This window comes from Coregonus lavaretus (assembly GCF_964263955.1).
Source record: "Coregonus lavaretus genome assembly, chromosome: 21".
Lineage (NCBI taxonomy): Eukaryota > Metazoa > Chordata > Actinopteri > Salmoniformes > Salmonidae > Coregonus > Coregonus lavaretus.
In genome coordinates this window covers 5,655,354-5,674,015 of record NC_140008.1, presented here as the reverse complement: position 1 = coordinate 5,674,015, position 18,662 = coordinate 5,655,354, and the positions used below count along the sequence as shown (strand labels likewise).

Sequence of the window (18,662 nt, the reverse complement as noted above, 5' to 3'; positions counted from 1 at the left end):
TGACTGATGAACAACAAAACCCAATAAGTAAAAGAAAGAACATGTATGTTGTCTTTGAGAGGGTGTTTGAATATCATTGACAGAGGGACAACTCTTCTTTGGTCTTCAGCTAAGGAGACATTTCGAATTCTGTCACTATTAAAAAATGCAACTTCATATCACATGTAACAAGGCAGTTGAGTTACCTGGAGGAAATGGATGTGATCCTCTGTGTGTGAGAGCTGCTCCAGCTCAGTGCTTCTCTTCCTCAGCTCAGCTATCTCCTGCTCCAGTTGCTCCAGGAGTCCTTCAGCTTGACTCACTTGAGCCTTCTCTTGGGCTCTGATCAGCTCCTTCACCTCAGTGAGTATTCTCTCAATGGAGCGGATCAGCTCAGTAAAGATTGTCTCATACTTACTAACTTCTGCCTGTACAGAGCACTGATAACTCACAGAGAGAGAGGAGGGGGTCAATTTCCACTGTTACTGGATTCCAGACAACCTGTTCCCCAGTGTTGTCTTGGTACTATTTTCACAAGTGTGTGGTAAAGTTTCTGTCACACTCTGGCTCCGGGACTTTTTATGTTGAGTCAGGGTGTGTAGATTTCCGTGTGTTTTGTACTGTGTTTAGTGTCTAGGTGTTCTAGTTCTATGTTTGGTCAAGTGACTCCCAATCGGAGGTAACGAGTGTCAGCTGTCAGCTCGTTATCTCTGATTGGGAGCCATATTTAAACTGTCTGTGTTCACCTTGTGGTTGTGGGTTTTTGTTCCTGTACAGTCATTGTCACTTTGGACTTCTCGTATCGTCATTTGTTTTGTGGTTTTCGTGTTTCACTTTAATTAAATAAAGTCATGTTCGCTCAACGCGCTGCGCTTTGGTCCACTCCCTCATTAGACGAACGTGACAAAAAAAACCACCACAAAAGGACCAAGCAGCGGGTCCAGGAGCAAAGGGTCTGGACATGGGAGGAGATTTTGGACGGAAAAGGGTCCTGGACTTGGGAGGAAATCCTGGATGGGATGGATCGCCGTCCATGGAGCGAAACAGTGGAGAGGCGACGGAGAGAGGAGCAACGGTGTCGGCAGGGTCATCGTCGGAAGGACGAGAGGCAACCCCAAAAAAAATTTGGGGGGGGGCACATGGCTTGGGCGGCTGGGCAGCAGGAGGCTGCCACAGGGAGATGTGGAGAGAAGGCTATCGGATTACGGGAGCCATTGGCGAGCAGAGGGAGGGAAGTTGTTGTGGTACGGCGTGAGAGACTGATGTGTGTTACCAGTCCGGTCCGGCCCGTTCCTGATCCCCGGTTAAGGCCAGTGGTGTGTGTTCCCAGTACGGACCGGCCTGTTCCTACTCCACGCATCAAGCCCACGGTGTGCGTCGCCAGTCCAGCCCGGCCGGTTCCTGTTCCACGTACAAAGCCTATGGTGTGCGTCGCCAGCCCAGCCCGGCCTGTTCCTGCTCCACGTACGAAGCCTACGGTGTGCGTCGCTAGCCCAGCCCGGCCTGTTCCTGCTCCACGTACGAAGCCTACGGTGTGCGTCGTCAGCCCAGCCCGGCCTGTTCCTGCTCCACGTACGAAGCCTACGGTGTGCGTCGTCAGTCCAGCCCGGCCTGTTCCTGCTCCACGTACGAAGCCTACGGTGTGCGTCGTCAGTCCAACCCGGCCTGTTCCTGCCACCCGCACCAAGTCTACGGTGCGCGTCGCCAGCCCGACCCGGCCTGTTCCTGCCACTCGCACCAAACCTACGGTGCGCGTCGCCAGCCCGGTCCGGCCTGTTCCTGCCACCCGCACCAAGTCTATGGTGCGCGTCGCCAGCCCAGCCCGGCCTGTTCCTGCTCAACGCACGAAGCCTACGGTGTGCGTCGCCAGCTCAGCCCGGCCTGTTCCTGCCACTCGCACCAAACCAGGGGTGCGTGTCGCCAGCCTGGTCCAGCCCGTTCCTGCTACTCGCACCAAGCCAGGGGTACGAGTCGTCAGCCTGGTCCAGCCCGTTCCTGCTACTCGCATCAAACCAAGGGTGCGAGTCGTCAGCCTGGTTCAGCCCGTTCCTGCTACTCGCACCAAGCCAGGGGTACGAGTCGTCGGCCTGGTCCAGCCCGTTCCTGCTACTCGCACCAAGCCAAGGGTGCGAGTCGTCAGCCTGGTTCAGCTCGTCCCTGCTACTCGCACCAAGCCAAGGGTGCGAGACGTCAGCCTGATCCAGCCCACTCCTGCTACTCGCACCAAGCCAGGGATGCGAGTCGTCAGCCTGGTGAGGTCCGTTCCGGCTCAACGCATCAAGCCGAGGGTGCGTATCGTCTGCCAGGTCCGGTCCATTCCTGCCTCACGCGCCAAGCCAGGGGTGTGCGTCGGCAGTCCTTATCCAGCTAATTGGGTCAGATCGGACTGGGGGCACTACGGGGGGATTGTAGTTGGGTGGTGGTCAAGCCCGGAGCCGGAGCCGCCTCCGAGGAGCAACACCCACCCAGCCCTCCCCTATTTGGGGTGTAGGCGCGGTCGGAGTCCGCGCCTTTAGGGGGGGGTACTGTCACACTCTGGCTCCGGGACTTTTTATGTTGAGTCAGGGTGTGTAGATTTCCGTGTGTTTTGTACTGTGTTTAGTGTCTAGGTGTTCTAGTTCTATGTTTGGTCAAGTGACTCCCAATCGGAGGTAACGAGTGTCAGCTGTCGGCTCGTTATCTCTGATTGGGAGCCATATTTAAACTGTCTGTGTTCACCTTGTGGTTGTGGGTTTTTGTTCCTGTACAGTCATTGTCACTGTGGACTTCTCGTATCGTCATTTGTTTTGTGGTTTTCGTGTTGCACTTTAATTAAATAAAGTCATGTTCGCTCAACGCGCTGCGCTTTGGTCCACTCCCTCATTAGACGAACGTGACAGTTTCACAACTCTTAGAACAAAACTCATCACAGATCGTCAAAAAGGCTGTTACTTTTTTCTTCAAAACTTGAAGCACATTTTCAATTGACTAAGCACAAAACACAAAACCACACAGTAACATTTTCACCAAAACCTAAATCAGTGTTTCATCTAGAAATACCTTTCACAATGCAATGCTCACAATACTTTTCATATGATTCTCTTCTCATTTGTTTAAATACATTTGACCATCACTTAGTCTAACTGCGCTTAACGGTTAATCACTTAACCGGGGTTAATTGTATATGCCATGTATGCATGTTTGTGCATTTGTTTTATAAAAGGGATGTCTAAGCCAGAGAGAGAGAGCCGTTTCATGGAACTGCTCGGCTTTCGTTATTAGATAATAAAAGTCTAATTCTTGGATTCACAGGCTCCAGTTTCTTGTGAGATATGTTTGAGTTGACTACTTCATGAGTCATATATATTTCTACAACAGCAGACGGCAAGGAACTGTTGTGTCTAATGAAGTCTGGGCCATCGTTGTTGACCATGTGCTAAACAGAGGCCTTACCATGGCAGAGGCTGCCAGATTAGTTCACCCCAATCTGAAAATATCAACTGTCAATAAAACAATAAATTACATGTTGTAATGCATGTAAATTCACATAACTTTTTCCAGTATTCTTCCAGTATGATCTACTGACAGTATACTCTTGTTCTACCCTCAGAATTGACAGAAGACCCCATGGTGGTGGTCGTGTGCTAACCGACCAGCAGGAGTGGGCAGTGGTGGAAATGGTGAGGGCCAGGAATGACATACGTCTGTCTGAAATAAAGCAGGCCATTGAGGAAAATGATGACACCTTTGCCAATGTGGCATCCATCAGCCTACCAACAATCACCTGCCTTTTGAAGAGGCACCAGGTATCTATGAAACACATTTACCTGGTGCCTTCTGAGAGAAACGGCGTGGGCGGAACCCTATTTGCCGACGGCGTCCGTCCAAGTGCCTGGACAACGCGGGGGAAACATTTCCAAGAGCAGCAGCTATCTCTGAAGATGGTGTGGTAGGACGTAGACCATTACTTGGATCCTACCACGCTGCACACCCCATTGGGTTTCTCAATGAAATGGAGCAGGCCTGTCAAGGTGAAGGGGTCACCTATGTCATTGTGTGGGACAATGTCAGGTTACACCATTCAGAGGTGGTTCAGGCATGGTTTCAGGTCCCTCCCTGATTCGTGACCCTATACCAGCCCCCGTACTCTCCTTCCTCAACCTTATTAAATTATTTTTTTCATCATGGAGGTGGAAGGTGTACGATCGCCATCCCCATGAGCGTGCCACCCTCCTTCTGGCCATGGAAGAGGCATGTGATGACATCAATGCAGACCAATGTCAAGCTTTGATTCAACATGCCGAAAGGTTTCTCCAGCGGTGCATGAACAATGAGGACATTTACTGATGTGGATGAGAATTTATGGCCAAATGCTCTAGATAGGATTGATGCTAATTAATGCGTGCTAAACATTATTTTATTTTCATTCATGTAATGTTTCATTTAATGTCTTACATCTAATTACAGACAGTACTGTATGTTGCAATTATATCAGAAAAATAAAAAAAATTCCCCATGAATGATTGTAGAGGATGTCATCATTGATCACACCTTTGATTACACATTGGATAGATATCATGGAAATGATACATTGTCGATGTTGTTGGGTAATGTAAGTGTATTGCCTAATGTAATCTGTAATTTACAGTACTGTAGCATATTACTTTCAGCACTTCTAAGGGTTATTTGAAACAATTATCTTGCAGTGATTGCTATTGGATTAACTGGTAGTTAATGATATATTTTCAATTGAGTAGTTTTAAGTTGTTTTGGTGATTAAACCAATGCTCTCATTACATTTATATTTTGAATCAATGGTTGTGTGGTGAGAGATGTTTCCAATCCAAATGAATGCACAATGACAGGTTTTGAATGAAAGACTGGCTGCCTTACAAGCGTGACCAGCTTGGAGTTTTATACTAAGAGTTGTGAAAATGTACCACCTGCTTGTGAAAATAGTACCAAAGTGATTAAAACAAAACCATAATAGGATTTTTTGGGCGGGGATGAATTGTTAATTGATTTTCAATAAGGAACACTGAGGGAAAACACAACAGAAGAAAAAGGGGGGACGCAACCACTACAGTGAGGGAAAAAAGTATTTGACCCCCTCTCAAATCAGAAGGATTTCTGGCTCCCAGGTGTCTTTTATACAGGTAACGAGCTGAGATTAGGAGCACACCCTTAAAAGGAGTGCTCCTAATCTCAGCTTTTTACCTCTATAAAAGACACCTGTCCACAGAAGCAAACAATCAATCAGATTCCAAACTCTCCACCATGGCCAAGACCAAAGAGCTCTCCAAGGATGTCAGGGACAAGATTGTAGACCTACACAAGGCTGGAATGGGCTACAAGACCATCGCCAAGCAGCTTGGTGAGAAGGTGACAACAGTTGGTGCGAATATTCGCAAATGGAAGAAACACAAAAGAACTGTCAATCTCCCTCGGCCTGGGGCTCCATGCAAGATCTCACCTCGTGGAGTTGCAATGATCATGAGAACGGTGAGGAATCAGCCCAGAACTACACGGGAGGATCTTGTCAATGATCTCAAGGCAGCTGGGACCATAGTCACCAAGAAAACTATTGGTAACACACTACGCCATGAAGGATTGAAATCCTGCAGCGTCTGCAAGGTCCCCCTGCTCAAGAAAGCACATATACATGCCCGTCTGAAGTTTGCCAATGAACATCTGAATGATTCAGAGGAGAACTGGGTGAAAGTGTTGTGGTCATATGAGACCTAAATGGAGCTCTTTGGCATCAACTCAACTCGCCGTGTTTGGAGGAGGAATGCTGCCTATGACCCCAAGAACACCATCCCCACCGTCAAACATGGAGGTGGAAACATTATGGTTTGGGGTTGTTTTTCTGCTAAGGGGACAGGACAACTTCACCGCATCAAAGGGACGAAGGACGGGGCCATGTACCGTCAAATCTTGGGTGAGAACCTCCTTCCCTCAGCCAGGGCATTGAAAATGGGTCGTGGATGGGTATTCCAGCATGACGATGACCCAAAATACACGGCCAAGGCAACAAAGGAGTGGCTGAAGAAGAACCACATTAAGGTCCTGGAGTGGCCTACCCAGTCTGCAGACCTTAATCCCATAGAAAATCTGTGGAGGGAGCTGAAGATTCGAGTTGCCAAACGTCAGCCTCGAAACCTTAATGACTTGGAGAAGATCTGCAAAGAGAAGTGGGACAAAATCCCTCCTGAGATGTGTGCAAACATGGTGGCCAACTACAAGAAACGTCTGACCTCTGATTGCCAACAAGGGTTTTGCCACCAAGTACTAAGTCGTGTTTTGCAGAGGGGTCAAATACTTATTTCCCTCATTAAAATGCAAATCAATTTATAAAATTTTTGAAATGCGGTTTTCTGGAATTTTTTTTGGGTTATTCTGTCTCTCACTGTTCAAATAAACCTACCATTAAAATTATAGACTGATTATTTCTTTGTCAGTTTGCAAACGTACAAAATCAGCAGGGGATCAAATACTTTTTTCCCTCACTGTAACATTACAGTATGATATTCTAACGAGCTAACCACTAACATTACAGTATGATATTCAAATGAGGCAACCACTAACATTACAGTATGATATTCTAATGAGGCAACCACTAACATTACAGTATGATATTCTAACGAGGCAACCAATAACATTACAGTATGATATTCTAATATTGGAATGAGGCAACATCTAACATTACAGTTTGATAGTCTAATATTCTAATGCCAGTGAGCAAATCTCCAATCTCCACCCTATTCCCTATGTAGTGCACTACTACAGTTTAACCAGCTCAGCTATAGACTACACCAGCATGACTAGTATCTATGTGGACCCTACTACAGTTTAACCAGCTCAGCTATAGACTACACCAGCATGACTAGTATCTATGTAGACCCTACTACAGTTTAACCAGCTCAGCTATAGACTACACCAGCATGACAAATATCTATGTGGACCCTACTACAGTTTAACCAGCTCAGCAGTACGATAGAGATTAAACCCAGGATAGAGGGGCTGAGTGAATGTGGTCTGGACTCTGTGGACGAGGGTCATTGTGTCAGAGACACTGTAGAAGGACAGAGTACCTGCCTTGTGATCCAGGTCCACTCCTACTCTGGAGGACAGAGGGCCTGATACTTTAGTCACAACACGATTGTGTCTGAACCAATAACCACCTCTATAGTACTGTAAACTCCAGGACTTGTCATTGTGTCCAAATCTACCATCTGTCCCTGTTCTGCTGATGTCTTTATATGAGACTGCTGTAACACACCACCCACTCCACTCCACCTCCCAGTAACAGCGTCCAGACAGACCCTCTCTACACAGAACCATACTGTATTTGGTGAATCTGTCTGGATGATCAGGATATGGTTGGACGTGGTCTGTATAGGTCACCTTTCTGTTCCCTTCAGACAGAGAGAGGAGTGTGCCTGCTGTGTTTGGGTCCAGTGTGAGCTGACAGGAATCTGGGAGAAGAGCAGAGCAGAGACCAATGAGGGGAGTTAGAACAATACGTGAAGTCAGATACTGTATCTACCCTGTCTTTGATTAGAGCACAGCAGAGATCAAATCAGAGAAATATGAGGAGTCAGATAGATACCCAGTCTTTGATTAGATCTACTATTGCTATATATTTCTAGAGGGATTGTTATGAGTGTCAGTAAAAAGAGACTGTTAGTTACTTCAGAATAAAGAGACTCACATTGTAAGAACTGTTCTCTGGTCTTGGGCTCTGGAGGCAGTACAACATCCACTATATTCACTACAGACACACAAACACATTCACAGAGAGAGGTAATGTTATCATCATACCATATTCCACATGTATATGACTAGTAGGGAACTTTCAATGGTCTAAAGTTGATGTTCTTATTATTTTCAACACACCTGTAGTGGAGATCTTGGTCCATTCTCCTTTAAGGACGTCTTCTAGTTTCTCTCTCAGTTCAGACACAGTCTTACTCACATCTCCAAAGTACTGAAGAGGACGGACAACGATGCTGGGTAAGTCTGAAGATACACTGGTACTGGAGAGAGACTGATAACTCTGGAGGGAGAGAGAGAGAGAGAGAGAGAGATAGAGAGAGAGAGAGAGAGAGAGAGAGAGAGAGAGAGAGAGAGAGAGAGATAGAGAGAGAGAGAGAGAGAGAGAGGGAGCAGAACCAAATTATTGAGAGTTTTAGTTTCATATCACATGTATCAAGGCAGTTTATTTACCTGGAGGAAATGGATGTGATCCTCTGTGTGTGAGAGCTGCTCCAGCTCAGTGCTTCTCTTCCTCAGCTCAGCTATCTCCTGCTCCAGTTGCTCCAGGAGTCCTTCAGCTTGACTCACTTGAGCCTTCTCTTGGGCTCTGATCAGCTCCTTCACCTCAGAGCGCCTTCTCTCAATGGAGCGGATCAGCTCAGTAAAGATCTTATCACTGTCCTCCACTGCTGCCTGTGCAGAGCGCTGTTGAGAGAGAGAGAGAGAGAGAGAGAGAGAGAGAGAGAGAGAGAGAGAGAGAGAGAGAGAGAGAGAGAGAGAGAGAGACTGACTTGTCTTACTTTAATGAGCCATCCTCATTACACTAACACCCCCCCCCTCCTAAAAACACATTGCGTGCCACCACAACCTCCACACAATCACATTATCCAGTACCCAACACCACAATACAATACACCAACCAGCACCACATTCCAACCGTCCATCCAACCCCTCCTCTCCAGCCGTACAGACAGCCCCCCTGAGCCCCCATATCTCCTGAAACATCTCCACACTGTTGATCATTTTGTACAACTCAAACTCAACCCTAAGGCGTCAACAGTAATGGCATTACCCTGGCAACACAGAAAAAACATGATGAACAGTCTGTCATTGCAGAAAACGGACACCCCTCCCCAACTCCCAGGTCAACACGAGCCAACCAGCTATTGGTGTCCAGGGCTCCATGTAATACCATCCACTGGACGACCCCTGACCTTTCCAGCACTGGGAGCTTATAGAGCACCCTCCACCTATACCCTGCCATGCTCTCAGCCCCCACAACCCCCTGCCACTGATGCCCCTTCACTCCCACTAAGCTCAGAGTGTTAAAAGTCAGTAAGTCATCCAGACTCTCCTGCCAGTCCCCAGTCTCTGCTGTCACTTGCAGTGGTGGAAACGGGGGTGGCCCCTCCTCAGGCTGCTCCAGCCCTCAGTACTGCAGCATAGAAATCAGAGACCCCTGCTGTATTGAGTCTCTCCGGCCGCATGGTCTCTCCTATCATTGCTACGCAGACGACACACAATTAATTTTCTCTTTTCCCCTTTTCTGATAACCAGGTGGCGAATCGCATCTCTGCATGTCTGGCAGACATATCAGTGTGGATGTCGGATCACCACCTCAAGCTGAACCTCGGCAAGACGGAGCTGCTCTTCCTCCCAGGGAAGGACTGCCCGCTCCATGATCTCGCCATCATGGTTGACAACTCCATTGTGTCCTCCTCCCAGAGTGCAAAGAACCTTGGCGTGACCCTGGACAACACCCTGTCATTCTCTGGTCCCACTGGCTATCCTAAGTTGAATGCACCAATTTGTAAGTCGCTCTGGATAAGAGCGTCTGCTAAATGACTTAAATGTTAAATGTTAATGAAGAGCTGCTGATCCAGCCCCAAACCACCAGCCCTCCTCAACAGAGCACATGCTGGTTCCCTCCAGCCCACCTCCGTACGGTACAGTTGCCTCTGCACCGCTTTGAGTCAGAACGATGGAACTGTCCCTGGTGAATGCCCCTCCCTACCCAGACTGGCCTACTGAGCCCTCCCCACACCTTGACCATACATGAAGCCCCAAGCGTACAACATTTGAACACAGGCCACAATATTCTCCCCACAACCAAAACTACACATTGAACAGATATTCATGGTCCACCCTATCAAAGGCTTTCTCCTGATTATGAACAGATTGTCTGTGTTTGAGCGTCCTGGTCCACAGTACGTTTGGTCTTTGTGTACAATAGAGTCCAGGTGGGACTTCAGTCTGTTAACGAGGACTTTGGTAAAGACCTTATATTCCACACAGAGCAATGCCACAGGCCTCCAGTTCTTTATGTCGCTCAAATCCCTATTTTGGGCAGGAGAGTCAAAGCCTCCCGTCTACAGCTTAGCAGCAGCTCCCCCACCCCAACGCACTCACGCAACACACGTTCTGTCCAATAATTCCCCAGAACTTTTTATAAAAATCCACAGGCAGACCGTCTGAGAGACAGCAGCTGAGAGTTTGTGAAAGGCCAGGGAAATGTCTATATGATTTATCTGTGACAGAGAGTTTGGAAAGGTCTGTGAGCAGAACCTGAGAAAACCCAGGATAATAATAATAATAATAATATGCCATTTAGCAGACGCTTTTATCCAAAGCGACTTACAGTCATGTACATAAATTTTTACATATGGGTGGTCCCGGGGACCGAACCCACTACCCTGGCATTACAAGCGCCATGCTCTACCAATTGAGCTACAGAGGACCACAGAGTTCTGCCCTCTATAAATCAGAGTACAACTCCACAGCCTCATCTCCTCACAACAGAAGTTACCCACCCATCAGGCTCCCTCATCTCCCCACAACAGAAGTTACCCACCCATCAGGCTCCCTCATCTCCCCACAACAGAAGTTACCCACCCATCAGGCTCCCTCATCTCCCAACAACAGAAGTTACCCGCCCATCAGACAAACGTAAAACAAGGGATTTTCTTGGTTTCCCCACTCTGTTTTTCCAACCCCTCTGGTGAAACAGATAACTGAGCCCTGTACCATAATATAATATAATGTGCCATTTTGCAGACACTTTTATCCAAAGCGACTTACAGTCATGCGTGCATATATATATATATTTTTTTTTTGTTGTGTATGGGTGGTCCCGGGGATCGAACCCACTACCGTGGCGTTACAAGCGCCGTGCTCTACCAGCTGAGCTACAGAGGACCAGGTGCAGATACATTTATGAAAGCGAAGACAAGGTCATTATTTGGGCTCTAAATACTAACAACCTACCCTTACACACCTCTTTTGCCACCCCTGCACAAAGATTTCTGCCATGGCATTTAAATGTTTTTGGTTGACATATTCCCCCAGTCTTTGCCGCCGTTCATGTTAAGGAAGTCTAATCGTGAAATCTCCATAAGAGGTGGGAGGGAAATCACCAGAATCAGAAACCAGTAGAGAAGCCCATAAAGCCGCCATGCCAGAAAAAAACATCAATTTAAGCAGATTCTGAAGACATGCCCTTAAGAACCCATGACCCATTTTCTCAGCCTATACCGCTTCCTGGGTGAGAGGACACTAAACCCCTCATTCTTCATCACGTGTTGTACTGACCTTACAAACCTTCCAGGATCAATCAAATAAGACTCCAGCAGAACCTTCTTTTTCCCCTTTAGTCTCCATCAGGAACCTAGAAAGTTCTCTCACCGTATATACTGGGCCCTCAGCCTGACTGGCTGTCAGCTCTGGATCCAATGAGCCGTCTGAAAACGAGACGCCTTGTCCTCCGCTCCCGCAGACTCACCTCCCCCCTCTTCCTCCTCGTCCATTGGCACGGTACCGTCCTCCTCCTCCCCAGTCTCTGCCCCCCTGCACTTCCCCCCTGATCAGTGCCTCTTCCCCAATGACAGGCAATATTTCCTGGGATGAGCCCACCAAGCCTTCGCCCACCGGAGTCTCAGTTACTACAGAAACCTGCCTCAGCTCATGTAGCCCAGCTGCAACCCTCCCCACCACTGCTTTCTCCACGGCCTGCGCACCACCACTTGGCCATGCACTACTACCGTGTAGCTCAGTTGGTAGAGCATGGCGCTTGCAACGCCAGGGTTGTGGGTTCGTTTCACAGGAAAACTCCTGCCTGAGCTTTTTACTGTCCCTTTCCACACTGCTAACGCAAGAGGAAGGACTGAAAAACACTGAGAGCTTCAAGTTCCTTGGTGTCCACATCACCAACGAACTATCATGGTCCAAACACACCAAGACAGTCGTGAAGAGGGCACGACAAAGCCTATTCCCCCTCAGGAGACTAAAAATATTTGGCATGGGTCCTCAGATCCTCAAAAAATTCTACAGCTGCACCATCGAGAGCATCCTGACTGGTTGCATCACCGCCTGGTATGGCAACTGCTTGGCCTCTGACCGCAAGGCACTACAGAGGGTAGTGCGTACGGCCCAGTACATCACTGGGGCAAAGCTCCCTGCCATCCAGGACCTCTATACCAGGCGGTGTCAGAGGAAGGCCCTCAAAATTGTCAAAGACTCCAGTCACCCTAGTCATAGACTGTTCTCTCTGCTACCGCACGGCAAGCGGTACCGGAGTGCCAAGTCTAGGTCCAAAAGACTTCTCAACAGCTTCTACCCCCAAGCCATAAGACTCCTGAACAGCTAATCATGGCTACCCGGACTATTTGCACTGCCCCCCCACCCCATCCTTTTTACGCTGCTGCTACTCTGTTAAGTATTTATGCATTGTCACTTTAACTCTACCCACATGTACATATTACCTCAACTACCTCAACTAGCCGGTGCCCCCGCACATTGACTATGCAACGGTACCCCCCTGTATATATAGCCTCCCTACTGTCACTTTATTCTATTGTATATATAGCCTCCCTACTGTCACTTTATTTTTTACTTCTGCTCTTTTTTTCTCAACACTTTTTTGTTGTTGTTTTATTCTTACTTTTTTGTTTAAAATAAATGCACTGTTGGTTAAGGGCTGTAAGTAAACATTTCACTGTAATGTCTGCACCTGTTGTATTCGGCGCATGTGACCAATAAAATTTGATTTGATTTGATTTGATTTGATTTGATTTGAAAAAGCATTTAACACATTACTGTGAATTAATATAATGATGATTCATGTTTATTATTACCTGTTTTTATGGTCATGTTTTGAAATTATACTTCATTACTATAATGATTATCAATAAGCCTAAACATTAATTCAGTCACCTCTGGTCGACAAAAACGTATTTTCCTAGTACATTAATTGTAAAATTCATCAACCAGCATCGAGCACTATGCCTTCTCATGCAAGCGAGGGGCATGTTGAGGTAAATATGCTAACCGCGACGGTTGCATTATGTAATTTATTGGTGGGCTGGAAGATGCAGTGTTTTTTCTTTTCTATTCAGAGACTATTTACTCCCAATATGAGATAATTTTATATATAAGGTTTTTATAATGCATGTTTACTAGGGTTGAGGTTAGCGCATCAGAGTAGGGATTATTTGGCCGGGGTTCAATACCTGTCCCTACCTATCAATCATATTGCTGCTTGTAGCCTGTAACTGATGATCCCCACACTAGAAACACCGAAAACTATCTGTGCTAGCAAACCCTGTGTTCCACCACTCCCCTGTGTAACCTTGAGGCCATCACGCCGCCCTAACAAACTACCCCTACTCCCCCCTCAACTCTAAACGATAAACAGTGGAAACTAATAAACAAACCCTCCACCATCAGAAAATAAATTCAGAAAATACGCAAGAACCAAAAGAAAAAAGAATAGTAGCCCTCCTCACGAACCACAAATCTCTCACACAACCAACTTCTTCTTCTATGATATAATGGCGGTCCACAAACCAACGTTAAAGGTGCATGCCGCCACCTACTGTGCTGGAGTGTGTGGTCAATCACGGTTTCCAAAGTTTCTAAATCCTCCTACCTAACTCAGTACTTCTGAGAAAATAAAGAAGAGCCCTACTAACTTCTAATAGACCCTCCCCCATCCCCAAAATCCCTTCCAACCCCCCCCCAACCCCATCCAACCTCAATGACCCTACACATCTTTCCCTCTCTTCAACATACTTACAACAATATAACAACACATGCTCCACCGTTTCATCGACGTACCCTCCGGACACAAATCATTCCCATGCTTGCCAACCAGATGTAATGACGAGATCAATGTACAATGTCCTAAGCACAATCGAGTAAACACCACCTCTTCCTTCCTAATCTGACTTTTGAATCTTGGTCCATCGACCTTTCTGTAAAACTGTCAACTATTCATATAAATGCCGGCCCTTGTGCTCAGAGTACCATCTCTTCTGCCACACATCTATCAAAATGGCTCTGATCTTACATTTGGCCTCACCTCTACCCAGTGGAACATTAATATAAATTATATCTAGTTTCAAAGCTCTTTTAGCTAACTGGTCTACAATTTCATTCCTTTCCACACCCGAATGTGCTGGGACCCAGCAGAATCTCACTACTAAACCCATTCTCTCAATTCTCCATAATAACATCAATACCTTCAGTTCAACTGAGTATACTGACAGTTCATCTGTTAGTCTTCTACATATCTGCACATCAAATTCAGGAACGTAAACGCCTGCTCCAGTGAGCCCACTATCTGGGTCCTTGGATCCATCTGTGAAATAAAAAAGCATAAAAACTTCTACCAATGTAATTGTCAACCAGTTTCACTATATCACTGTCTTCTGACCAATCTTTCCTTTTCTCTACCAAGGTTAGATCAACAACAGGGTCTGGGAGTAACCATGGAGGAACATCCCCTATCACCACAGAAGGGCCAACCTCCAACTCCCTCAAACCACTCTCATCAGCAAGCTTTCCAACTGTCCAACCAAAACCACTGCCTTGTCTACTAGTATATTCCCAACAGTCATCTAGAACAGTAGCAGTGGGATGCTCAACCTCACAGCCTTTCAACCCAATAAGATAATGACAATTTTTTACGCCGTACATACAAAGGCATCTCATCTGCCTCCACCAGTAAGGCACATACAGATGTTGATTTAAATGCACCAATACATATCCTTAAAGCTATATACTGGATTATGTCTTTGCCGCTGTTCCATAAAATATACACTCATAATCAATTGTCGTCCTGATCAGAGCTCTATAAATATCCATCAATGATTGTCTGTCAGCAACCCATTCATAACCAGAGACCCACACAACCAACTACCGAAAAAGTGATGGAATGAGAGAGACAGAGACATCGTTACAACACTGTACATAGCCATAATATAACGGTTCTTCTTCTTTGGAGTTTAACGGCGGTTGGCATCCAATATTTTGCATTACCGCCCCCAACTGGACTATAATATCAATCCATTATACTTTGTGACACAAAATGGGAAAAGGGGAAATTATAATAATACAGAAAAACACCCTTCCAACTAACCCTACACTCATTAAACACCCACTACCCCATTCCACTACTTTGACCCTATCTGCTCCTGCACCATGCCAACGGCCTGGGAGGACGGGACACCACCACTCAACACACCCTGTAACTCTTCTGAAGTCAAATCTTGTATGCCCAAATATTTCTCTGCAGCTGCCACCACAACATCTATTTTCTGTGATTTACGTTCCATTTCTGCGGTGCAGTTAATAAACATTGCTATGAATGCTAAGAAGCTATATTTACTAAAGCATATATCACTCGTTGGCCTATCCCTCTGTGCTGGCACAGATATACTACTCACAGGGATCCTCTCAGGATCTGTCACCCTTGACCCATCCTCCTCTACTTTCTTCACTGTCTCAGCATACGACACCTTCTGCACTACTCTGACTCTAGCCACCTCAACCTGCCTCTCTCGCACCGGACACTTCAGATCCCCAGCAACATGGGCATCCCAACAGTTGACACACACAACTTTATCCACCGAAACTTAACAATCCTCTATCCCATGCCCTCCTGCACACTTCCCACATCTTGGAATTTCCCTCCTACAAACTGCTGCAACATGACCATAAACGTTGCACCTGAATCAGTGCAGTGGATTCGCCACAAAAGCTCTAACAGGATAACTGATATATCCTACCATGACTGTTGGGTAAAGACTCAAAACTCAAAAGGACTGACAGTGACTCCTCTGTTTCACCACGCTCACCACCGGGTCTGTGTTGCACCAAACGGCGGGAATCACAAACACCAGCAGTCTTCAACCTTAATTGCTCCACCTCCACACTTAATGCTACCCCAGAAATCACTCCTTTCAATGGTGCCCTGTTCCTAAGAGCAAAGCAAGAAACAGATCTTGACCCAAGTTGCGTGACACGGAGCGCCCACTCCCTCTGGTCAGAAGAAACACAAACAAATATCACAAGTCCACTACAGGTTACCTTCACTGATTCAACTGCACCCAACTCTTTTCCCACCCACCCTGAAACCACAAATGGATCTGCCAAAAGGTATGGATCCACTTTCTACAACAATGTAACTCCTACTGCACCAAATTCTTCTTTATCATGTGCATTGATGCCAGGCTCTGGTTCTGAGCTCATCACCACACCTTCTACCTCACTTAACTCTCCCTCATTCATTTCCATTTCACCTCCAGAACTCGGTCTGGCGCACGGCTCTCTCTGTTTTCACTTGAATTATAACATTTGAAATGTCTCTATTACTTTGAAACGTTTGTGAGTGTAACGTTTACTGTTCATTTCTGATCATTGATTTCACTTTCGTTTATTATCTATTTAACCTGCTTTGGTAATGTATCATGTTTCCTATGTCAATAAAGCCCATTTAATTGAATTGAGAGAGAGTGAGAGAGAGAGAGCTCCCTGTTAATGTATAGCGGACATGAGTCACTCATGGTTACTCATGGTTATGTGATGAGGTAGCCCCACTTGTGACTTTAAAATCAGTGTCGGCCCAGTAGGGAATCTCCTCTTGGTGTAACATAATAATATATAATATGCCATTTAGCAGACGCTTTTATCCAAAGCGACTTACAGTCATGTGTGCACACATTTTTACGTAGGGGTGGTCATGGGGATCGAACCCCCAAGATGTTGGTTTCTCCCGCAGTAGACCCGGATTCATATCCTGTCATTTACATTAAGCCGTGTGTTCTCTGAAAGGGGTCCTGTTTCCAACAGTGGGGTCAGTGGGATTAGATAGAGGCCTGTCTCTCTCCCTCTCTCTGACTGGAGGAGAGAAGTGAAATGGTGTGTCTCCTCTGGTCAACAATACTCACCTTGAGAGACTCCACAGCTTGTTGGAGGTCCTTCAGCTCCTTCTCTCTCTCCTGGAATCTCTGCTGGACCTTCTGCTGACTCATCCCCAGCTGCCTCTGTGGAGAATCACTCTTCAATGAGCTATCAAGCTTTATTTGTCCAGTAGATCAATAGTATAGTAATGTGACATAGGGCCCATAGAAGTTAGGGATTAAAATGTTGAGGAACTGTCTGTGTGAAATTATTTTATTATGTTGTTATGTGAATGATTATAGTTTTTATGGTAGGCATACAAGTATCAAGGGGTTGAGGCTGAACTTTGAACTCATAAAAGGGCATTCGGAATGATAATAGTGTTTTACTTTAGAAAATGCTGAAACATTTGGAACAAACTCAATATACTCAAGGTTTGTGTTCATATTTGTTCTGCTGAGGATCGAACTCATTTGAATGATCTCATATTCAAACAGACTTAGTTCCTACTGTATGTTTAATTATTTGTTTATCAGACAGTCATCAACAAGTTGTTCTGGTCTTACCTGTTTCTCAGTCCTCTCTGCTGCAGCTGACACTGTATCATGGCCTTTATGTTCATCCATTGTACACAGCATACAGATACACTGCTGATCGATACGACAGTAAACCTCCAGCAGTTTGTCATGATGAGAACAGATCTTCTCCTGTAGTTGTGTGGTGGCTTTGACCAGCGTGTGCTTCTTGAAAGCAGGAGATTCATAGTGAGGTTGGAGGTGAGTCTCACAGTAAGAGGCCAGACACACCAGACAGGACATGAGGGCTTTCTGCTTTCTGGTCCCAGTGCAGAAATCACACGCCACATCTCCAGGTCCAGCATAGCACTGAGCAGGAGGGGGAGCAGCCTGGAGTCCTGTCTTCTTCAGTTTCTCCACCACTTCAGCCAACATGTTATTTTTCCTCAGATTAGGCCTTGGAGTGAAGGTCTCTCTGCACTGAGGACAGCTATAGACACCTTTCAGAACATCCTGATCCCAGCTTTCTTTAATACAGCCCATACAGTAGCTGTGTCCACAGGCAGTAGTCACCGGATTCTTTAATAGATCCAGACAGATGGAGCAACAGAACAGTTCCTGATTCTCTGCCATTTTGGTGCTCTCTCCCGTAGGTTAAGCAATGGCAGTGTCAAAGATTACTTTCTGTTCAGTGTCAAAGATGACTTTGTGTTTCATGGAACTCTACACCAGAGGACAGGGAGGGGCTTCCTACTTGACTGTGTACTCTGTATGTAGAGGGTGTGTGTTTTCTTTGATAAGGAAGTGTGACAGTGTTGGGTAGTAGCCAGAGATGTTCAGTATTTCTCTTACATCTATTTGAAATACGTATTTTAATGACTTCTGAGTATTTTGTCATTTTAATCACACTGGGCTGAACTAAACTTTTCAAAATACTAAATACATTTACATTACATTTTAGTCATTTAGCAGACGCTCTTATCCAGAGCGACTTACAGAGGCAATTAGGGTTAAGTGCCTTGCTCAAGGGCACATCGACAGATTTTTCACCTAGTCGGCTCAGGGATTAGAACCAGCGACCTTTCGGTTACTGGCACTACGCTCTTAAGCACTAAGCTACCTGCCGCCCCGAGCCCCGAGCCCCGAGCCCCGAGCCCCGAGCCCTGAGCCCCGAAATACTTTTCTATACAATTTTTTTTTTATTGTGATTCACATTTTGCATTAATTGAAAGTCGCTCTGGATAAGAGTGTCTG

At 46.2% G+C, this 18,662-nt stretch overlaps 1 protein-coding gene across 1 annotated transcript; it reads right to left on the bottom strand.

Annotated features, from left to right (window-relative positions):
- Positions 1-6,766: 6,766 nt before the first annotated feature.
- LOC311149192 (tripartite motif-containing protein 16-like) lies at positions 6,767-18,173 on the bottom strand. Its single transcript, XM_084186276.1, has 6 exons — positions 17,460-18,173; positions 16,941-17,036; positions 8,188-8,421; positions 7,858-8,017; positions 7,673-7,732; positions 6,767-7,436 (listed from the first exon to the last, which is right to left on the bottom strand). The coding sequence occupies exons 1-6, from the start codon at positions 18,039-18,041 to the stop codon at positions 6,928-6,930; spliced, it is 1,641 nt and encodes a 546-aa protein (XP_084042402.1). The 5' UTR covers positions 18,042-18,173; the 3' UTR covers positions 6,767-6,927.
- Between the last annotated feature and the right edge of the window lie 489 nt (positions 18,174-18,662).